General features: G+C 33.9%; 1 protein-coding gene across 1 annotated transcript in view; it reads right to left on the bottom strand.

Moving 5' to 3' along the window:
- Positions 1-6,329: 6,329 nt before the first annotated feature.
- SNX2 (sorting nexin 2) overlaps positions 6,330-24,510 on the bottom strand; it is a 62,661-nt gene continuing 44,480 nt past the window's right edge. The window contains exons 8-16 of the mRNA XM_055549740.1: positions 23,251-23,326; positions 22,173-22,286; positions 21,827-21,920; positions 20,219-20,424; positions 13,570-13,713; positions 12,369-12,449; positions 12,174-12,245; positions 10,571-10,665; positions 6,330-9,833 (exon numbers count right to left, since the gene is read on the bottom strand). Of these exons, the coding sequence (XP_055405715.1) occupies positions 10,615-10,665; positions 12,174-12,245; positions 12,369-12,449; positions 13,570-13,713; positions 20,219-20,424; positions 21,827-21,920; positions 22,173-22,286; positions 23,251-23,326 (838 nt within the window). The 3' untranslated portion in view covers positions 6,330-9,833; positions 10,571-10,614. The remainder of the gene's footprint in view (positions 9,834-10,570; positions 10,666-12,173; positions 12,246-12,368; positions 12,450-13,569; positions 13,714-20,218; positions 20,425-21,826; positions 21,921-22,172; positions 22,287-23,250; positions 23,327-24,510) is intronic.

The following is a 24,510-nucleotide window of genomic DNA, read 5'->3' on the forward strand; positions in this document are numbered from 1 at the left end:
GTGGGAAAATCCTTCAATCCCCTCTTCCACATTGGCGTAATTCCAGAGGATACTTCCTGGAGAGAGAAAAAAAGAGTCTTTACATTGGACAATGACTTGCCCACCTGAAGGCATGGGAACTTTCATCAAAAAATAGGCCTGGGGGCACATGATCATACACATGTTGAATGATGAGTATTAAAACCTCATAGAGGCTGGCAGCTATACCTTTACCTTCCAGGCAAGAAAGTGGTCGATATTCTCTGGGAAATCTGATGAGCCCAAGAGAAGGTAACTCTAGAAACACCAACATTGGAAATTTCCTACAAACAGCCCAATGAGGTCACTCTTCAGTGATTTTCAGATTTGATAGGTGTGGCCAACATGGCAGAGTAGGAAGAACTTGAGCTCAGCTCCTCCCACAAACACACAAAAAACTAAGACTATTTACAAGCAACTATTGATGAGAATGATCTGAAGACTAGTGGAAAAGACCTTCCACCACTAAAAGTATAAAGACAGACCCACAATGAGACTTTGTAGAGGGGGCAGTGTTGCTTCAGTCAAGACCCACCTTCCTGGAGTAGGCAACAACACAAATGGAAGGATCATCACAACTGGAGAGGTTCTCCCCTAGGAGTGAGGGGTGCAAGCCCCATGCCGGGCTTCCCAGCCTGGAGGTCCTACACTGGAAGACAGGTACTCAGAACATCTGGCTACAAAGGCCAATGGGGCTTGCGTACAGGAGCCATAGGGCTGTGGGAAACACAGACCCTCCTTAAAGGGCACATGCAAGTTCTCACATGCTCCAAGTCCCAGCACACAGGTAACGATCTGAAAGGAGGCTTAGACATTCCTCCTGATCTTGGAGGACCAACTGGTACTCCACCTGATAACACAGATACTGGCAGTAGCCATTCCGGGGAGCTCGTTTCTACCATGGGGGCACTGATTTGGAATCCTCCCTCTAGCCTACCAACACCAGGGGCTTAACCCACCCAGGAGAAGGTCAACACCAGTCCTAAGCAGTCAGCCCCACTGGGGCACAGCCCTACCCATCAATAGGCTGGTGGCCTTCATATGAGGCAGGACCTGATAGCCAGCTCGATTGGGTGCGTAACATACAGTTTTTGTCAATTATACCTGAAGAAACCTGGAAAAACATTTTTCTTTTAAGTTTGACAGAGCTTCCAATCAGCTTCAGTTCCCACTGCTAATCTTAAGACACCCAAAAATTAACAAGTATCTGAGGAAAGCAGCTAACACACGAGAGATAAAAACAGAAAATTAATTTTGAGGAAACAGAAACAAGGGGGAAAAAAGAAACTTTAAAAGACTATCACTAATATTCTCAGAGAGATACAGGAAGGCATTGCATCTGTGAAACGAGCAGCAGCTACTTAAATCCAATTAGAAAATGAGGGTAAACTCAGAGTAGAACAAAATAACAGATGCAAAATAAGAAAATTAAACATCATCAGTCAAGAACATCCAATATCCAAATAATGAGTCTTCCAGAAAGAGAAGAAAGAATATAGAAGGGAGAAAATCATGAGTGAAATAACTCAAGAAAATGCCCAGAACTGAATTTCGTGTTTCCAGATTGAAAGCACTCACACAGGATGAAAACAGATGCATACTACAGAAATCTGTATGAGATTTAGAACACTGAAGGAAAAAAATGACATCTTACATTCTGGAAAGGGGTAGGGGTGAAGGGAAAATGCATATACAAAAGATCTGAAAGCAGAATGGCTTTGGAATTCTCAACAGCAACACTGCAAGGTTAAAGACAAGGAAGCAATGTCTTCAGAATTCTAGAGAAAATGATATCCAACATATGACCAATTAAATTATCAAGGATGAAGGCAAAATAAAGTCTCAAAAGTAAGTTTCTATGCAACATTTTGAAGAACTGTATATCTACCCAAATGAAGGAATAAATCAAGAAAGAGGAAAATGTGGGTTATAGAGAATAGGAAGCCAGGGGGAGAAGCAAAGGGAATCTTTAGGATCCTCTGTACAACAGGCAAATAAAGAACCAGTCCAGACCAGAGCAGTCTGACTCAAGAGGTGGACATCGTGAGAGCTGTTTTCAGGATACTTTCTGCCGTATCTTCTTTTTAACCAAGGAAACTACTGGAGAACATACTAGTCCAACACAAGGGAATAAATCAAGAAGGAAGAAAGCAAGAAACCCAGGATATAGGGAATGGATCCCAAGATAAAGGTACAGGCAATTCCAAAGTTCGGGGCAAATCCAGAGATACAACATGCTCAGAGAGCATCAGTTCAGAGAAAACCGAAATCCTCAGGAGAGCAAGCCCTAGGGAAAGCAATTGGAATGGTTGAATTACTTGATCCGAGTGGTCTTGTGGGAAATGTACTGTAGGAAGACATGGAAAAAACTGGCAATAGATTAAAAAAAAAAAAAAGCACCAGCCAAATGAAAAAAAAAAAAAAAAAAAAAAAAAAATCAAGGTATGTTCTACCTCAAGAAAAACAACAAAACACCCCAGTAAAGTCACTGAAGAAAAGGAAAGTCCAAGAAACCGTTACAACCAAGAGTAACAGAAGGAGACATGACAACTAAATGTAATGTGGTATCTTGCATGAAATCTTAGAAAAAGGACATTAGGCAAAAACAATGGCAATCTGAATAAACTATGGTCTCCAATTAACGGGCCTCTCGGGTGGCTCAGGGGTAAAGAATCTGCCTGCCAACGCAAGAGATGCAGGGGACGGGTTCTATCCCTGGGTTGGGAAGACTCCCTGGAGGAAATGTAACCCACTCCAGTATTCTTGTCTGAAAAATCAAATGGACTGAGGAGACTGGCGGGATACAGGCCATGGGGTCTCAGAGTTGGACATGACAGCATGCATACACGCTAGTTAATAGTAATATAACTATACTGGTTCATTAACTGTAACAGATGTACTACACTAACATGTTAATAATGAGAGAAGCAAGGTATACAGCATAGAACTCTAAGTGTACTACCCTCAGTTTTTATGTAATTCTAGTATTGTTCTAAAAAGTTTTTTTTTTAAGACAATCACAATTAAATATACCAAAACTTTCAGCAGTGAACAATATTTGTAAGGCGTTAAGAATGAAAATACTGAATACTGATTTAACCAAAAACTTTACACTGGAAGTGGGAGATGAGTGTTATAAAGCAGATGGATGGTAGCATAAAAGAAAAACTCTCATTTGCCATAAAAAAGATGTGGCTGATGTCTAAAAGTGATGATTCAAACGACAGCAGGATATGCAATCTACTTAGAAATGTGAAAGTATTTAAATGGCAGAAGAAACAGCATAGAATGAGGTTATCTTTGAGGAAAAGGACCAGGGAAATCGTGGTTTGTGGGGCAGGGAACCACTGTGTTTTATGTGTTTCCGATGCTAGTTTGGTTTTCAGACTATGTACATGGAGTGATTTGATGAGATAGATATTAACTTAAAAATAAAGACTAAAGTCAATTTTTATCTGCTGACATGCAAAAAGCTTTCAATACTTTAGCAAACCAAAAAGTAAATTTGAAGAACCCACAGAAATAACCTTTGCCGCACTATGAGCTCTATGCTTTGCAGTAAGAGCTCTATGCAGCTGTCATATTGAAGTTATCCTTTTAAAAAGGTGGCAATACACCACTTAATGTTGTTTCTTAAACGCAGGTTTCCTTTGACTGCTTTCTTGACTCGTTTCGTCTTACCAAACTATTCTTTCACCTCATCATAGCTACATTCCCCAATCTGTGCCTGTCACCTCGCTTACCTTCATCTTTTTGGTCTTTTAAATCATTCAAAATCCTCCCCCGCCCTTCGCTTTCTTACATACACCAACAATTCCTAATCTTGAATAAATCAGACTTTGTCTTGCTTTCTCATGGCTTAACAGATATTTTGTTTGACTCCATTTTAAATTCATGATTTCCAAACTTATTTGAAAGTGGGTACTCATCCATAGCTCTGACTCTTCTCGGTTTCTGTTTTCTAGCCACCTACCACTTTCCTGTGGGCCCCCCACCCCCACCACAGCCCTTTTCTTTGGCTTTTCTGCTGGTATTCCCTGATGATGGTTTAATTTTCTATTTCACTGAGAAAATAAAAGCATTCAGGCATTATTTCCCAATAATGGAAATGCCTTCTTTCCCTTCCTTTTTGTTCAGAGGAAGAAACTCCCCCTTTTTTCTGAGGCTCTTTGCACTTACCTGACTTACTCACCTCCATTCTTCCCTTAGATGTTACTTGTATGTGATAATTTGTCCTCAGCAAAGGCATTCATTAATAATCATGGTTTTAAGGAACAGAGCATGTTCACATTCTAACTTGATGACACAACATCTAGTCCTGACTTATGTTTTCATGTATTTTCATCTTGGATGCCCAAAGGTACATCAAAAACGTGGTGGGTGGGACAGGGATGGATTGGGAGCCTGAGGTTGGCAGATGCAAACTATTACATGCAGAATGGATACACACAGTCCTACTGCATGTACAGCACAGTGAACTCTATCACTATCCTGTGATAAACTACGATGGAAACAATACAACATGCCCAGAACTCTCCCATACTATCTCCGTTATTCAAAGCAGAAGTATCCTAAGTCATCAAAGCCAGAAATCAAGGCATCATTCTAGACAACCTTCTTGTTCTTCCCGGATAATCAATCCATTACTTCCGTGCCTGACACAGCAGAGACTGAACAAATACTACATGAGTGAATGAGTGATGCTGGCCCCTTACCATCCCCCTATCTCCCTTATGGCTACCACTGCAGTGTCATGCCCTCACCAGTTGTCTGTATGACTACCGTTCGAACAATTGCTGTCAAGATCTTTTTATTCTCCCCTTTTTTCTCCATTGATTACTACTTCCCTTAATCTACGACATATTCAAGTTTCTTCTATGTGTTTCTGTGTGGAAACAAACTCTCCCTAAGCAACTGCCCCACTTCTCTCTCACCCTTCATTTGTCCCCAAGCTGCTTTAGAAGTCTCTAGTTTTCTGACAAGATTCATTTAACTACAGCATCTTTGTAGTGGGAGTAGATCTAAGCTTTTGCTGGCTGAAAAAAGAAAAAAACGGATTTTGTCTGCAAGCCTTCTTCCCCTCCATCCCTGATCCTTAGCCTCAGGGCTCTAAGAGCAGATTTTAGGGACAGATTATTCCGAGAAGGACCCTGTTGGGTAAGCCCATTTAGATCCTAGTCAAGCGTACACCCATTGTTTTAAAGCAGCAGTAAAGACTGGTAAAATAGTCAAAATGCAGGTCATTTTGTTCAGACTGAGATTAAATATTCAGTAAACATTTATTGGATGCATAAGAGCTAATATTTATTAAGTGCATGCTATTGCTGAGAAAGTCACACAAATTATCTTAATCCCCTGAGGGAGCACCTGAACAGGTACTATTATTACTTTCCATTTTACAAATAAGGAAACTTTAAGTTTTAGAGAAAAATAACTTTCTCTAAGTCAATGATGTAGATTCTTGAACCAGGGTTCAAACAGGCAGACTGGATGCATAATTGTATTTTTCATCACCCCCTTACACTCCCTTGATTGTACCATACTAGGTTCTAGAAGAAATAACAAGCACATAGTCGTTCTTCAAGAAGCACACAGACTACTCAAAGTAGAAAGACTGCTATAATGCAAGGTAAACATCAGTAAACACAATCTGAAAGGTGCAGAATGTTACCAGATCTTCCTACTAAGAGATCCAGAAGTTCTCTGCTTCCTTCTAGCTAGAAGACTAAAAAGGATATATGGAGGATGTGGACTTCATAAAACACTGAATAGGATTTAATGAGTTGCTGGTAAAGGGGAAAAAGTTAACTTAGACAAGGCAACATCAACAGCACTGACCCATAAAAGGATAGCGCGTTCTCACAAGACGATGCTTCTCACAATCATCATTTGATTAAAGCGAAAGGTGGGTGAAAGCACGGAGTAAGATCAAGACAGGAAGAGTGGTTTGAAACCAGGTTCTGGGTAATTTGGACTTTATCAAGGTCACAAGAGCTTGTGAGGAGAAAGAGAAGAAATGAGAAGGGAACAGATTTTAGAACTAGAATCAACTCAAATTGGTCTTAGCAAAAAAAATCTCTGCTATGTAAATGAAAACATAAGTATTTTGTGTCTCGGTTGCAAGAAGATAAGAAGCACTTTTAACTGAAATTTAGCAGCAAGTGTTGGTTAAAAAGCCTCCTGTCATGCACGCACATGCACATTCATGCACACGCACAAGTCCACACACACACACACATATACTGAGAAGCACCTGAAATAAAGATCTAGGAAATGAGTATAGGTTAAAATCAAGATAACTCAAGACTTGATTATGGAAGCAACAAGAAGGCAATTTATTGTTGTTTTGTTAGATTCTGTCTGACTTTAGTTTTATTAAACAGTTACATATATGAATTTAAAATAGTTTTTCCCTCAAAGCAGTCCCTTAAATCAGTTTAATCCCATTAACTGATGTTAATAAAAAAAAAAAAATTCTGTGCATTAACAAGCGGGCAGCTTCACCTTGTCTTTAATTACAAAGTTTCCATTTGACTCAGTTTATTAAGAAAAATACTTAAAATTATTCAATTTCTTGAGAATTAAAGTATGTGACAAGAGGAAGGAAGATGAGATTTTTAATTTCTTCATGTGCATTAAAAGATCAGATAGCAAGCCACAATTTTCCTGTTTTGTACCATCTTCTATTCTTAGCCACTTCTGAAGTAACAGTTTGAAGAAATAAATTCTCCGTCTACAAAAGGACTATCTAGAATTCTATGTTTATGATTAGAAGAATCGCTAATGTATCTCTTTCCATACATTTTCAAGGAAGAATGTTTACCTTCAATAGATTTAAGAAAAATCAGTTCAATATAATGATTTAGATTCTGGGTTTGCTTATCTGTAAAATAAGGAAGTTGTACTAGAGTCTCTAATTTTCCATCAGGAAATAAAGTGCTACCCTTGTTGAATGGTACGAGTGCTCACTACTTGCAAAGCACTGTGCCACAAAGTCTTATACCTGAATTGTATTTGCTTTTGAGAGCAACACCAACAAGTCCCTTTTATTTAGCTTTTAACACTTCACTGGATTTGGAGTGGTAAACAAAAAAATCGCTGTTGGACATAACTCTCCTTTTCCAATTCCATGCAATTATCTAAATCTGAACTGTCCACTAGCCACTAGCTACTAAACAGCCACTAGCCACATGTGACAACCGATGACTTAACATGTGGCTAGTCTGAATGTATATACAATCAAAGTGTGAAATACACAGGGGATATCGAACACTTAGCACAAAAAACAGAATGTAAAACATCATAGTAATTTTTAATATACTGGATTGCATGCTAAAATATTTCAGAGCTACTCAATTAAAAATTAACTTTACCTGTTTCATTTACTCTTTAAAATATGAGTAGAGAAAACTGAAAATTATGTATGTGGCTCACATTGTATTTCTATTGGTCTGTAACACTAAGGACCTCATCCACAGATCACCGTGACCTCTCCTCATGGCCTTGATTACAAAGGTGGAGTAATCAACAATTTTGATAACACTCCTGTTGTAATTTCTTCCCTCTTCTTGCTATTTCTGTGTCTGGCCAATCATTCATCTTCATTATTACTTGAAACCATATCCTTCACTCACAGGATTAGAAATGAAACCTGTTTGATTCTGGATTTTATTCTTTTTTTCAATACTTTGAAACAGATTATATCACAGATATGATAACATGTACACTTCCTGCTGGTGGATATGGAAATGTGTCCAAAGATCTCAAGTCAGTGACTGCACTTCCTTTTCACAGCTGTTGTCTTCCCTCCTACCAGTGACCCTCCTTCCTCTAAAACAGGACGACGTTTGCTCCTTCTATCTATAGTCCTGAGTCTTGTTAGTCACATGACTGCCCATGCAGGGAGCCATAACAAGAAAGTGAAGTAGACTCTTGGCTTCATTAACTAGTCTCATGCTATAGGACAGAAAAACGAAAATCTCTGTAACTTCCTTAGACATCAAGAAGTATTTTTTTTTAAAGGATTATAATCTTCTGTTTTTACTCATCTGATTTCCCTCCTTTAAAGAAACCTGATTTGTTAAGAGACTTATTTTATATTTAAAAGCCACTTATGAAACAATCTACACAAGAAACTGGTAAAACTTTGCTATATCTGAATAATAAAAAGGTTAAAGAGCAGCCAACAATGAAACAAGGGTATGAGATTAATATAAATATATATATATATGTATAAAAAAGATGGATAGTTGAAGTTATTCACCAAAAATACAATAAAAAACTTATGTTTTAGAAATTATATTTTTATACACATTTATTTTGCTTTAGCCTTGCTTTTACATTATTAATAGAAGGTGATTTTGATTAGAATTTGACTCTCTAATAGAATACTATTTATGCTAAAGCTTGGTAAACAACATATTTTAAAGTAGAAAGGCACTTTAGGCATCAGTTTTATACCCTTGTTTTATAGATGGGTCACACAGCTACTGAGTGATGAAAGACTGAACACAAGTACGTTGACTCCAAGTTCGGTTTGTTCCGCTGTATTATGCTGCTTTAGTCCTTCTTTATCTTTTATCTGGTTAAAGAAGAAAAAAAATTAAACTCATATGTTTATAACTAAAAGATTATATTAATGTTCTTGCTGTTCTATTTACTTGGAATCAAAGTATTTTAGTAAGAGGAATAAGAGATGTGAAGACTGATGGCTAAAGATGACTGTAGAGCTGAAGAAATTAAATCCTGTGTCAGAGGCTCACATAATTTATTTGAAATTTCCAATACTCTCTTTATGTTTTAATAAAAAGACTGTTAAGGGGAATGAAATCTGGAATGGATTCAGGTCTGTTACTCTCTTCAGCTTAAGTCTGAAAATATTTATTATTTTATTTGGTGGTCCTGAAGGTTGTTATAAATATATCACAGCAGAATTGAAGATTTCTGCTTGAATAACTAAGTTACTATCCTATGTGTAAACTGAATCTTTGGAAGTAACAAAACTATATACCTAATACTAAAACATCATTATAGTGGAACTGTTCCAAGTAAGCCTATATTTTGCTCAATATTAACGAGACAACAAGATAGGATCTGATATATATTAATATGAATTACTCATTTCTTAAAAGTATCTAAGTCACCTCCAAGAGAAGCAACAACAGAAGACTGTACTATTTCCGATTCAGTTTCTCCTCATTCTTAAGACGGCAAACATTATTTTGCATTGTCCGGGACTTTTTTTTTTTTCTGTTCAATTCATCAAGTCTTTATTATTAACCTATAAGTGTCAGGTATTCTTCTAGGTTCTAGGATTGTAAATATGAACAATACCTACAAGAGGCTAAAAATGTCAACTAAAATAAGTGGAAGCAAACATTGCCTGAGGAGACTCTGCTACGTTAACTGTGTTCAGTAAGCTGTTAGAAAAGACTCAGTTACATATACATCTTGCCCTTCCAGAAGGGAGATACAACTGTTAAGCCTGAGAAGAGGAGCATCTTTAAGAAAAGTCTGATGCTAGTCACAACTTAAATTTTCATCAAGGATTATATAACTGCCATGTAAACATGATACAGAAATAGGTGAGATGGTTGCCAAAGACAAATTTCACTTTACTTCAAATTTGCTTTGTACCATCATTGGTTATTCATCAAATCACTGGGTGTTTTAGCACAGCACTTTTCTCTGTCAATGATGACCACAGATGATCTTTTAGCTTAAAACAACAAAAAAAGGCAAGGTAAGGAATAAATTAAATATATGCAAAGTCTTAGACTTTGAAGGTAATAGAAGATGAGCAAAATCCATAGGACCTGTAACAGAAACAGATAAATATTTTTTTAATTGTTAAACTGGGCACTTATAATAGGAAAGGATAAAAAACAAGACTATTTACTCCTTTACTCAAGACAAAAAGCATCCCCCAAAGATGAACCAAGAGATAAATGTTCTTTGGTTTATGATGATTTTGCAAAAACAAAACTTAATTAACCTTCATTTAGTGACTTAGTAATGAAAGAGTTCAGCTTTTTTGATCAATTAAAAAATTAATGATCATAGCATCACCTAAATACATCTAAAAGAAAAAGTTTCTTTGTATTAAAATGCTTTCAAAAGACCTCAAATATGTTTACATACCCAAATAATTTGTTACTAATACTTCACAAGGAATATAATTTTATTACTGTAATCACAAAATCATAATTTCTGTACAGGAATGTATAAGTGAACATTAATCAATGCATTGATAATTCACTTCATAAAGAGGGTGAACACACTACAGAACATACTGTAAAGAAAAAATATTGTAAAATTTTCTGGCCTCGCAGTGCACTTTTTAGTGCAAGTATTTAAGACACAATAGTGTTCAATTCAGCAAAGTATTGCAGAATGTCATGCCACAGTCCACTTAATTCAAAGAGGGTCAGGACATGCAGCTTGTAATAAAATGTCAGAATATATATTTATAAAAAACCACATGTAATTCATAAAATATATAGTGGTTTATTTAGATGGTTTTTAATGATTTCACTATGGAATTCTGCATAACTGGAACAAGCATCCAAGATCTTCTTAACAGGAATAATCTTCTTGCTAGGCAATGGCTTTGGCCTCAGGTAGGAATGCCTCCCAGTATTTTATCAGCTGTGGATGATAATAAAAGATATTCTTATAACCTGTCATATATATAATATATTTCATGAAGCATTAAAAAAATCTAGCTAATAATAAATAACATTTACTAAAGTCTGATTCTTAAAGGGACCATCTAAATTCCCTTATACAGCTTGTCAATATAGTTTATAAATTGCTTAAAAATATTAACTATTCATGGCTAATTTCAATTTTTGTAATAAAAAAAAATTTTAAAAATACCTAAAAAGTTACGATTAATTTATGCAAAACTGTATATATAAAAAGTTTTGCTAGTGTAAACTATATAAGATTACCTTAAATAATAAAACTGCAATGAGCTTTTCCAATATAAAGTGATAACATCTCCTAATTCAGAGAATATTCACATTTTATGTTATTGCCAGCCAAAAAGAGTGATAAAGAAGGAAGAAAAGAAAACATCCAAGCAAGAAAGGGAAAAAGACTGGGAAGAATTAGCTGTCGGTCTTCCCTGGATAGTCCAGAAAATAGTACAGATTGATATAAAAAGTAACATTAAGTTTAAAACAATTCTTTTAAAGACAAGCTTATATAACCTAATTTTTCCATTTAAAAAATATGATTTTATGAATTAAGTACTTAAAATATATTAAAAAAAATTGAAGATACAATGTTATCACCTAATTTAAAAATTTAATCTATTATATAGTTTTAAAAGAACTGGGGGAAGAGATCCTTCTGTTCAAGATATTAAATAATTTGACATATTACTCAAAGTTACATTAAAATACGCAGGGGGAAACAAATCTCTATTATCTTGTTACAGACTTTTCTTTACTATAAGGAAAACCCATGGTTTTCTCTATTTAAGGAGACAAATGCCACTTGTGGTATACAATCAACACGAAACCCAAACTAAAGCAAAAACAATATTCTTTACAAAACCTTCAAAACTTAGTGTTTAGTTTAAGTTCTAGCTGGTATGAAAGAGAACTTACTATAAGAATGTATTTAAACATCTGTGATCAATAGAGAAATAAAACTGGGAAGACAGAAAAAATGAAAAATAGTACAGCATGTTTCTCAAAAGTCTAAAATTGAGAAACCTCTCTCTCTCCTAGGGGTTAGGAGTAGAGGCAAAAAGAACTTCAAAGTGAAAGTGTTAAAAGTTGCTCAGTCATGTCCCACTCTCTGTGACCACATGGTCTGTCCATGGAACTCTCCAGGCAACAATACTGGAGTGGATTGCCATTTCCTTCTCCAGGGGATCTTCCCGACTCAGGAATCGAACCTGGATCTCCTGCATTGCAGACTGTTTAGCACCTGAGCTACCAGGGAAGCCCTAAGAAGGACTTGAGGATTTCCAGTTACTTTTACTATACCATTTTATTTTCCCTTTGCTAGCTTTGGTTTTTTCTACTCCATTTATTACTTCTCAAGTTTAAAAGCTCATTTCATTGGTTATCATCTTTAAAATAAAAAAGTATATCAAAAACAAGTTCTAGAAGTCTGTAAGTTATAAAAAAAATTTACCTTACCTGTTGTTGTGTTTGTACTAATGATTCTAAGTACTTGATAATAACAGTTTTAAAATCTTTCACTCGTTCTTTCTGTTGAAATATAATAAATGGGGAAAAAAGCTCCATTAGTACAAAACTAAATTTGATTTTACCACAGTATCACAGCAAAATGTGACCATGTTTTTAAGAAAAGTGTAAAATTATTATACTTGCCTCAAATCTTCCCACTTCTTTTCGAATTGTTTTAGAGATCTGTTCAAAATCTCTTTCTCCTTGTTGTACTTTTGCCTCCCACTGACAAAAACAAAAGATAAGATTTTTAAATCTTGCCTGGGAAGAATCATTAGAACTAGCTGTCATGACCACTCATTTAATTTATGCCTAAAAATCCTGAAAGCTCACCACTGGCAAGACCCAGTTTGGTATCACTCAAACTTGTGTCTAACTTTCCAGTAGTGGAAGTGCATTATCAGCTTAATTTCCATTAATATTTTACTATCAGATATACTCAAGATCAGGATATTACAGTGCTTAATGAATTACAATCTCCACATCTTAATTTAGATGAAAAGATTTTGAATATAAAGTTCACCATCAAATAATTCAGCAGTGCTAAGAGTATAATCCTCTCATTTCTTTATACAACTTTAAATTATTTCAAAATGTATCAATAATATTTGCCTAATTTCAAGAATACATGTTCATCACAATTTATATGCCCATGGAAATAATTAGAAAAATTATATGACATACATTTAGAAAACATTTTTGTAATGGTGTAATGTCCAGATTAAAAAAAAAAAAATAATGCAATTATGGTCTACTGAAGAGCTATTAGTAAACATTAAACTCACTACAGAAACAATGAACGTTGTGATTAGTGACCAATGGAACAGCTAAAAATAAAATAAATAAAGATTTAAGCAATGGAATGATATTTTCCCACTATGTAACCGAAACATTGGTACATACTCTTCAAAGAGCAGGTACATTTACTTTAAGTAATATAAAGGTTGTCCTACCTCTTCAATTTCCTTATTGAAGCATGGCAAAAGAAGTGTATAAATTATAATAAACTTATACAAATTTACTAAAATACCATATATAATACATATATATGGGGGATAATATATAAGTAATTATCTGAAATCAAATTATCTCAAAAGAAAGGTTAATTTAAATGTTTTCCTTGTATGCTTCTTTATCCATTCCATAATTATGTGAAAGTAACAAAGGCTGCTGGAGATTTTTATGATGATCAAAATGTTAAAGTAATTCTAAAACAGTTTACAAATTATGAAAAAAACTGCTGTTGAATGGTTCAGAAAAAAATTCATGAAAAATTATGCATATATGAATGACTTATGGAAAACTTGGGTAAAAGAGATAAGTAAAAGCATTTTGTATTAATCACCTCTCTTATTTCATTTTTAGCTTGTTGTATTTTATCTGGTTTGTTAGCAACCATCATTTTTGCTTCAGTTTCACGTTTTTTGAGCAAAGTAATTTGGGCATCTTCCCATTTCTGCCAGCATTTCACTCGATGGTCAAATACACCCTATAAGTGAATGACATAATAATTAACTGGGAGCTAACACTGAAATTCTTTCAAAATACCAGAAGTGCTACATACTGAAAACAATAAAACCAAGTATTTACATGCTATTCTTTATACTAAGATACTGAAAATAAACATGCTAATATCAAAAGAAGTAGATTTCCATACTCGTTTACATAAAAATAAAAACCCACCCATAACTGGATGAAATATACAAAATCCATTTCACTAGCTTTTAGGGTTTAAAATCTGGCCTATAACAAGGTTTCTAACAGTTTTATGCTTTGAAGAAAGACTTTTTAATAGGAAAATGCTGGTATCCATATCTACAATTGAAAGTTTTCCTACTAAAATATCAAAAGCAGATTTAAGTTTTGGAAATATGTCAGAAAATTGAAAATAGGAAACTGGAAAAGCTGTAAGATAACAAAGTAAAGTAAAAATGTGGTGGAAGAGATTATCAATAGCAAATAAAAGAAAAGCCAAACAATTTAGAGGTATAATACAATGGGGAATGGGGGAAAGAGAGAGTCTTATACAAGATGAAAAGGGCAAATGGATGTGCGTATCTAGTATGCAGAACCTAATGAAGAAATAGACAAAAAAAAAAAAAGAACAGAAAAATCCAACCAACTCCATGACTTCTTTCAAGGGGTTTGGCAGAGCAAGAATAAATTAATAGAAGTAAGACAGTAATTAGAAATTTCTTTAAAAAAAAACAAAAAACTGATGGAGAGGATCCCTTTTCTAACTTGATGTTGAGGATATATTCATATTTTTTTAGTATTTATTAATTGAATAAATGAATCAAGCATTAATAGGTGAAACAGTTATTTTCATTTATTCCAAGTAAAGTGTTCTGGATCAAGAAACAGTTAAATTAATAAATGTTCTTATAAGAACTTGATGAAGAAGAAAGCACCTAGATTGTGTATTTTCAAAATGTAGGCTTTGGAAAAAATCAAATTTGGATTCGAACAGTAGTTTTGTCGCTTAAAACTTTGAGTAAATTCCCAAAATACTCAAAAAATTGGGTAAATTCATTTAATTTCTATAATTCACAGTTCTCTCACATATAAAGAGGAAAATAAGATCTAGATTTATGCACTGGAAATAAAATGAAAAAAGTATATAGCATGCACTGTGACTTAACCTATCAGATGTTTAATAATTAGAAGATACTATTACAGCTTACATATAAGTAACATACACACATAAATGTAGTTGATTAACTAGATTTCTACTAGAAGTGTACATAATAATAATTTAGTAGGGAAAAAATAATTGGACTGTATTCAGAAAAATACTAGTTCTGTATTTGTATATTATAAAAATGTGGGCAATAATATTAAAAATTCCAAGTTAACAGATAGTTCTTAAAGGCCATACACATTTTAATTAACCAGGACAAGAGACATCCTAGACAAGTAAGTTAAAAACACTCTATCTATAGGCTTTGAAATCCGTTTTACTAGATTTGTCATCTCATATCATTTCTCTTCTCTCAGTCGTGAGTCTTAGCGTCCTCTTTGCTTTTCCTGTTTAAAAGACCATATTCGCCTTAAAACATTTCTCATTATGAATTAATTTTGCTTCAGCCAAATTAAAGTGGGCCAAAATCACAAAAGTAACAAATCTAACACAAATACATTCCAAAAGTCACTATCCTTTAAAAGAAGCAATCCCTGTGCCTTACCATATACACAAATTTTAAACGTAATTTAAGATTTTTAGGCCTAGTTTTCCTTTAAACGGACAGAGACATATCAGCTCTTTATTTATAAATTCCTCTGTTCAATAACTAAATTTATTATTTAAAATATTTACCAATACAGAGCAGAAACGAACTAAAATGCCCTTTAATTTTAATATTTGCTTAAGTTCTTAACATGTATCAATGGGCCTTTTCAGTGACATACTACCTGAAACTAATTTGGTCTCTGCCCAGTTTATTTCATAATATTCCAGAACCATCATATGTATACTGTGGTACAGATACAGGAACCATGATAAAGGCAAAATGATTAAAGTCTGGTTGTGTTAGAAAAAAAAAATTAATATTAACTCCATAAAAATTAACTTTTTCTTCATTTGTCTTTCTACCCTTGTAACATTAGAATATAAAGAGAAAATCAGAACCACACTTAATCTTCTAAAAATGTGATCTTAAAAATCAAATTATTGTTGAGGTTTGACAGAAACCAACAAAATTCTGTAAAGCAATTATCCTTCAATAAAAAAATATATTAAAAAAAATCAAATTATAATGTAATGCAAGCCTCTGCATGGCAAGATACTAATCCACTCTGGTATAAACAGTTTCATCTGTAAGAGGGAAACATTTAGACTGGTGATTCACTTTAGACTCCACACCTCTTGTGATTTTGTGGTACCTATCTGTATGCAAGCTAGTCTAAATTAGATAAGGTTGCAGTTGTAGAGCAGTTTTCCTAGCCAACCAGGAAATTTGAGGCTGTAATTTTAATTTTTTCCCATTGTAATTTAATTAATACCATATTCTAATTCAGTGAATCTGAAAGTATGTGGCCCAGATTCCTGGAGTCCTGAAAGAATGCTGATTATGCAGACAGACTGAAGATGCTAAACTCCTTGGGGAATCCATCTATTGATTTTTTTTTTAAATTACATTTTATATATTTTATACATTTACTTTCAGAGTAAGAATTCCTTATAAAGAATTCTAGTGCTGAAAACACTGAAAACTACTACCTCAATTCCTGACCCTACTCGAGAGGTTCACAGGAGGCCAACACATGAGAATGTTTGTAATGAGTTTACCATTTAATATACGTCAGTTAACAGTACTACCCAAAAATGTGGAGTCCCAGATGGCAGAGGCTGTACAAAAGAGGAAAACAGAAATTTTCTGGCTTCAAAGCCAGAACTGGGGAGTATCTTGAGCAGGTGAACTTTTATCTTTTTCTTTAAGACCCCAATTTCTCCTGTTCTCAGCACCCTTACTTTAAGCTAGTTCTTAAAGTACTTTAGCTTCAAAATTACCATCATTTTGAAAAATACTCTCCATATAGATAGAACAAAGGGCTAAATAGTATTAAACAGCTATTAGAAATCAGTAAGACAAAAAAATTAAAGAAAACTGGGCAAAGGACATAAACAGTTCATAGAAAAATGCAAAAGGCTTACCGTTTGTAAAAATGCTTACATTCACAATAACTAAAGAAACGAAAACTTATACCTCTTCAGAGAGTAACATGGCAGTGTTCATGGATAGTTAAAATTCATATATCCACTGGTCAAGTAATTCTACTTCTAGGGATTTTATGCCCAAAGAGTTATTATCAAAATACTTAATATTTAATATTAGACTGATCAAATAATTCAAGGTCTATCTATATGCTAAATGATAGCATATGATTAACCATTTAAAAGATTACAACATATCTTTACATAAACTGATAAACAGATCTCTTAGAAATGGAGTGGGTAAAAAAGCAGGCAAAGAACTGTGCATATAGTATGCTCCTTTTTGAAGAAGGAAGAGATGAATGGAGAGAAAAAGGTGGTTAAGAAAAAGAGAAAGAAAGAAGGAAAAAAAAGAAAATTAGTTTCATACACATGCATGGCTAATTCTGTAAAGACACCTCACAGTATCTGACTGAAGGAAGAGAGATTAGAGGTCTTAGGTAGAAAAGAAATTTACCTTTTAGGGCAGCTAGAATTATTCTATGCATGTATTACTTATTCAAATACAAACAGTTTAAATTTAAAAACAAAAAATAAAGACCATAAAAATTACCGAAAAAATTATGTCACTCATAATTTCTCAATTCCTTTATGAAATTGAGTTGGGCTAGGTTTCAGTAGAAAATCAATCTGAAACAGCTTAATGCATCTTAACGTATAACTTGACCACAGACCATACTGATTTAGTATTTCCCAAAGGGTGTTCCATATATGTGCAAGGACATTAAGTGGAAAAGAATTCCTGTTCATATGAATTTGGAAGCCTCCGGATTAAACAAAGTTAAATTCTATTTCATTTTTTTTTTTTACTACTGGACAGTCCTGAGCTTTTTAAATGTACACTGAATCCACAAGACAGGGATCACAAACATTATCTCAAAGACTTAGTTGACTGTGGTGCATTTTTCAGTGTTGAGTGTTCTGTAAGAAACATTCTGGGATATGAATATAACTGTAACTTCATGAGATGCAAAAATACAGTAAGAAGGTAAAGGCAGTATGAGAAAAGCTGTTTTTGAAGGATGAGCATCCATCACACAGGAAGATTAACACTGAGAGGGAGTCTTCTCCCAGGTTAGCTCTTCTCAGCATGTACTACCTCTCACACAGTGCCAAGTGTCCCTTTTTGAACCCACAGGTTTTTTCTGGAGGTGTTATTCTTTTTAACAACAGCTCTCATGTTAGTAGGAGTTCTGGAATGAGGTGAGAGCAGGTGGCAGAGAAACAGGAACCATTATCTATAAACTGGACTTCTGTGTATCACTAGTTGCCTATTTAAAATAAAGTATAAGATCATGGCATCTGGTCCCATCACTTCATGGGAAATAGATGGGGAAACTGTGGAAACAGTGTCAGATTTTATGTTTTTGGGCTCCAAAATCACGGCAGATGGTGACTGCAGCCATGAAATTAAAAGACGCTTACTCCTTGGTAGGAAAGTTATGACCAACCTAGATAGCATATTCAAAAGCAGAGACATTACTTTGCCAACAAAGGCCCGTCTAGTCAAGGCTATGGTTTTTCCTGTGGTCATGTATGGATGTGAGAGTTGGACTGTGAAGAAAGCTGAGTGCCAAAGAATTGATGCTTTTGAACTGTGATGTTGGAGAAGACTCTTGAGAGTCCATTGGACTGCAAGGAGATGCAACCAGTCCATTCTGAAGGAGATCAGCCCTGGGATTTCTTTGGAAGGAATGATGCTAAAAGCTGAAACTCCAGTACTTTGGCCACCTCATGCGAAGAGCTGACTCATTGGAAAAGACTCTGATGCTGGGAGGGATTGAGGGCAGGAGAAGGGGACGAAAGAGGATGAGATGGCTGGATGGCATCACTGACTCAATGGATGTGAGTCTGAGTGAACTCTGCGAGTTGGTGATGGACAGGGAGGCCTGGTGTGCTGCAATTCATGGGGTTGCAAAGAGTTGGACACGACTGAGCAACTGAACTGAACTGAATACTCTAACAACAATCTATATTAACATCTTTAAATAGCTGAAAAGAAAAATTAACCACTAGGAATATAAAGAGTGACATCTAAGAGTAAATACAAACAAAATTGATAATTTAGCCTAAACTTAAGGAGCCTCTGGAGAAGGCAATGGCACCCCACTGCAGTACTCTTGCCTGGAGAATCCCATGGACGGAGGACCCTGGTGGACCGCAGTCCATGGGATCGCTAAGAGTTGGACACTACTGAGGACTTCCCTTTCACTTTTCACTTTCATGCATTGGAGAAGGAAATGGCAACCCACTCCAGTGTTCTTGCCTGGAGAATCCCAGGGATGGGGCAGCCTGGTGGGCTGCCGTCTATGGGGTCAGAGTCGGACACGACTGATGCGACTTAGCAGCAGCAGCAGCAAGGAGCCTCTATGAAGTGCTAAGAACCCTCCAGCAATAAACTGTCACTAGCCTGAGAACAGAATCATCTAAAAGATGCAATGCATCAATGTTCTGATTACAGATGAATCAATTTGATCGGACTTAAGCTGAAAAAATTTTGTGTAAGAAAGCAAGGAACAAGGTTGCATTAACTTTCTAGATGTATGAATTCAAAGTAAACTTCCAGTTCCCCTTATTCCATAAACTAATGTTCATAACAATACTTCAAAGACACAAGATCTTAAAAAGTATATTCCAAAACATGTAACAGACAAAATAACAGTTCAATTATCTGAATATTAGAGATATCTGTAAAAGACTAATTTTTATTAGTTAACAGGTTTACTTTCTCAATTATTCAGAAACTTAAGACTGCTCATCCTCAACCATTACAACTTGAAAACACAGTTCTTTATCTAATCTAGTCCCATGTCATCTATAAATACGTGATGACCACACAAAATGTTTTCTTATCTAAATTCAGGCTAAAGTCACCGTTAAATATATTCATGCAATAGTCAGTCAGTTCTGGTTTTGTCTGATTTATTATAACTTTACTAATGAGAACAGAGTCCAGTGGTAGTGTCAGCTCAGGCTAGAAAGAGTAAACTAATGCTATCAGTTAGTTGCAAACTTCTATATGCAAATATGTAAGTAAGTATGTATTGGTTTTACCGTATTTGGCATCCTTGGATCCCTTAAAAAAAAATCAATTCTGTCTATGGTATTAAGTCATGGGGAAGAGAATATTAAGTTATGAATAATCATCTTGAAATCATTTTATACATACTAGTATGTAATTTACATACTTAAATGCATGCCTAATAGGAAACCATATTCTTCTTATAAGCAAAACAGTGAAGTATGAAAAATTCAAGGAAGATTACAAAATAAGGCTTACTTTCACTGCAGCAATAAGACGAATGTAGTCACTAAGTAGTTCTGAAAACATATAAAAGTCAGCAAAAGCTTGTTCTTGATGTAACTGGTCTATCTTCTCCTCAACCTCTGCAAGCTGAGACAAAGCTCTAGATAGAGCAGTATGATCTTCAGAATTACCTAACATGGCAGCACTTTTAGCAAAGGCAGCTGTGTTGGCTGAAAGTTCTGAAATAGAAAAGCATTTATTTTTAGTGTTCACTAGTGAAGTTCTTAAATATTGCATTGATATTTTACATTCTCTTTAAATTTTATCTATTTACAAGCTGCTCAAATATTTTAAAATAACACTGTAAAACAATATGCTCCAATTAAAAAATAAAAAAATATTTAAAAATAATAACATGAAAAAAAGTCATTAAAATGCCTTGGGCATATAAATGTCAACTGTTCAGAGCTTTACTGAAAATTTAGAAGTACAATGCCTATACGCCTAGGGTATAAACTATGTTTAAAAATTTGATATAATAATCTCCCTTCCCATTCTCCTCCTAAGTGCTTCTCTGTCTAGTCCTAAAAAAGACAAAAAATTAATATTTTTATATGAAAAGCACTGGGAACACTCACAATTGATTTGTATTACATTATCTGGCCTTTAAACATGTATTTATCATTGAAAATAACAATTTTTATGAGATTATTATTTAGCACACAGGAAGAAAACAAGACAAAACTGTATATATAATTCACATAAATCTTATTCTTTTTTTCTTTGTGTGCAACACCAAAGCTTAGTGAAATATTAAGAATTTTTGAATGTGATCATTTTAAACACATCAAACAGAAAAACAGATGTCAAGAACTAATGATTACTTTGCCTGGATTTGCTCTGTTGCTCTGCATTTCATAAAGTTCTCTTAAAGAACCATAAAATGTTCCCTAAGAGAGAATATAAATAGGAAAAACTGTTTTCAATAAGAAACATATTAGTAGATTTTTGTAATTACTTTTTTTTGCAATGTATTACTGATAATGGCACTTACAAGTAATAAATTATTTACTAAGTGGTTTAGAAAGTGTTCTAGAAAGATAATTACTTACTAAGTGTTTCAGAAAGGTAGTTCTAGAAGTCATGTATTCTTTAAAAATAAAACCAAAAACACCTCACAATGGAATAAAAAATTAGAACTCAATTTTTTAATGAATTTTAAATACTCCCCTTTCTGGGTTTTTAAATACTGTGCTTGAAAAATTAAGCAAATGCTTCACAGTTCTTTAGGAAATATAGGCACAAAACTACATTTAAAGACAAATTTCAAGTATCAATTTTTGAATTTCATTCTTTAATTATTAAGAGTTACCAATAAGACATCTTCATTCATTCAGTATATGCTTAACAGAGTTAATTATCAAGCAGTTTTAATCTAAAATTCAAAATATACTTTTACAAACCTAAGATTTTTCTTCTAAACTAGAAGATTAAAATACAACAAAAAATATTAAGTAACAAAGTTGAAACAGAAAACATCCTCTTAAAACTATTCATTTCACAACTTTAATATTATATTGCAAAATAAAATATCTGAATTAACTTACAGTGTTAAACATATAAATAACAAGACAAACAAACCTTTTCTATGACAGACCAAGGCTTCAACACTGGCATGAAGTTTCCTAAGTTGCTGATCCAGATTTTCAAATTGCTGCTGCTTTTCTTCAAACCACTAAGAGAAAAATGAAAAATGGAGCTAATTTAGCCACAACAAACCAGTGTAAATTAGGTTACCAATAGCAAGCTACATTCCTTGTTTTAAAGCAACGAATTAACCATGTATAACCATGGTGGTCAACTGATGTGCTGGGAACTACACTCAATAAGCAAATTAATATCCTATTTTCTACTTGTACAGCTTTAAAATGCAATTGTTGGGCTCATTAATTCATCTCATTATTCAAGTCGAAAAATCAGCTCTTACTGCATCCGATTCATTCATCTTGATTGTCATTTTGTTGACAGCGTCGGCAGCCTTGTTCACCATCCTCAATATTCCTGCTCCACTCAGAGCCTGTGTATTAACTGCTCTAGGCAGCTGGAATTGAATGACAAATAAGGGCAAACAAACCGGTTAAAAGCCTAGAGGCTTAACTGGCCACAAAAGGGACTGCCCCCACATAACACCCCCGAAAAAAAAAGAAAAGAAAAAAAGGAGGTTGTATTTTCTTCACTCTCATACATTTCAATAGTGAGATCTAATTTCTCAAATACACTACTTGTACATTCTCAAAGGAAAACTTAAAAAATAGACTTTCCATTTGTTTTTCTTCTGCACGTTTACATTTAGATAGAACAACACTCTGTTTGTCAAAATATATTAAGAAATTGCCAAGCACCTTAACACTGGCCACCTGTTTGCTAGCAGATATAAACTGTTTAAAAGGAATAAAGGAGAAAGTCTTGAGAAAAATCTCCTTATACTTAGTCAGGGCTGTGAGATTTGGAATTTTTTTTTAAACAACTCTGGAGTTCAAGTAGATTAAAAAAAAAATCTCATATGGTAACAATTAGAGGATAAAATGTGCCAAATATAAAGATCAGCATGTTTATAATTAAAGTTCTTTCAAATCACACATTTCCATTTCAAAAACCTTAATAACACTATTAGAATGTAGACATACAAACTCACATTCAACTATCTCTAAAATGAGGTCTGAATAAACTTATTTCAACATAATGCCTAAGCAATGACTTAGGGTATTCAGAATTAGACTATTTGTAAGCTATTCTTTTAATTCTGGTTTTAATATATTTCAAGAAAGGGAATAATCATCCTACAATTATTGATATGAAGAAGATATTTTGCTATGAATTTAGTTAAGTAATTAAAGCTAATTAAAGCACTAAGCAAAAAAAAAAAAAAAAACCACACACAACACATTGTTTTATTCCATTTATTAATACAGCTGTTTACTGAACACCTATACTTATATAAATTACTACACTGATAATCATAAATGAGAACATTTACATATAAAAATTTAAAGGAGAAATAGTACCTCCGAACTTTCTAAGAACTGCCTTAAATCAGGATCCTGTAGTAAAGTTGGATGCTTTACTGTTCTTTGGAGATACCTAGATTTAAGAATAAAATGCTCCTTTATTTATCAGTAGCATCTTATTTTAAATCTTATTTCAACAAAAGAATATTTAAAAATTAAAAAAGATGCCTTCTGTTTGCTTCCTATCAGTTTGCTTTCACTCTAATTATGTAGAATTTTACAGTAATTTAATAATTAAAAAGCTTTTCATTCATCTTTTGAAAATTCATAATTACGTAAAAAAAATTCATAATTATGTAAAAAGAGGCATGGTAGGGGGGTAGGGGTAGGAATGGAGAGAGGTTAAATTACTTACCAAACTTCTCACTGCAAAATATTAGAGTTAGGGTACATATCTAAGTTTGTCAAACAACTCTATCTTTTGGCAGGTCAGTATGTCCCCAGTCATTATTATATATATTCTAGTAATATATATATTACTAACTAGTCCAAACTATTTTTAATTGCCATCAATACCAAAATGGAGAACAGCCTACCAATTTTTCCCCCCTTGGCAGTAGATTTAAATTATCAAATCAGTTTTGATCCTCATTTGACAAGGGCTAAATTTTTTTCAACATTTCTATTTCCAAGGTTTTGCTATTTTTGATGTTTTCCTTATAAGACATCACATAAAATAAAAAGTAAAGAGAAACATCACTATTAAATCACTATCAGCTTATTACTTTAGTAATTTTTCTTTATGAGAAAAGATCAAATCCTGACAGTCACAATAAATTACCAGTCCTTCGTTCATAAGAAAAAAAATTCCACTATTTGAATCACTGCTACTTATCTAATCCCATTTTTTAAAAATTTCTCTTTCCCCAGATTAATAATTACATACAGTGATGTTTCTATTATAATAATTAATATGCTTTTATTCTATTTATACAGAACAGATTATAGAATATGCCTAAGAGTTTCTGGGGAAAAAAAAAAAGCTCAAACATTAACTTCTGTTTTTATATATTTAAATAAAATATTTACCGCATTAAACTTCATTTTAAGTCATCAGCTCACGTAAGAGGTCATTATAATAGAAGTGGTATTTAACAGATACGTACAATACAATCTACCCTGTGGTTTTAAAAATTATTTATTTGCTGCTTAGTTTATGAAACTAAAAAAAAAGTACAGTAGGAACACTAATCCTGTAAGTTTGAGAAATGCTGATATTTTTCCACTGGAATTTTACTTAAACAATTTTAACACTAA

Source organism: Bubalus kerabau, chromosome 1 (genome assembly GCF_029407905.1).
Source record: "Bubalus kerabau isolate K-KA32 ecotype Philippines breed swamp buffalo chromosome 1, PCC_UOA_SB_1v2, whole genome shotgun sequence".
In the NCBI taxonomy this organism is placed as follows: Eukaryota; Metazoa; Chordata; class Mammalia; order Artiodactyla; family Bovidae; genus Bubalus; species Bubalus kerabau.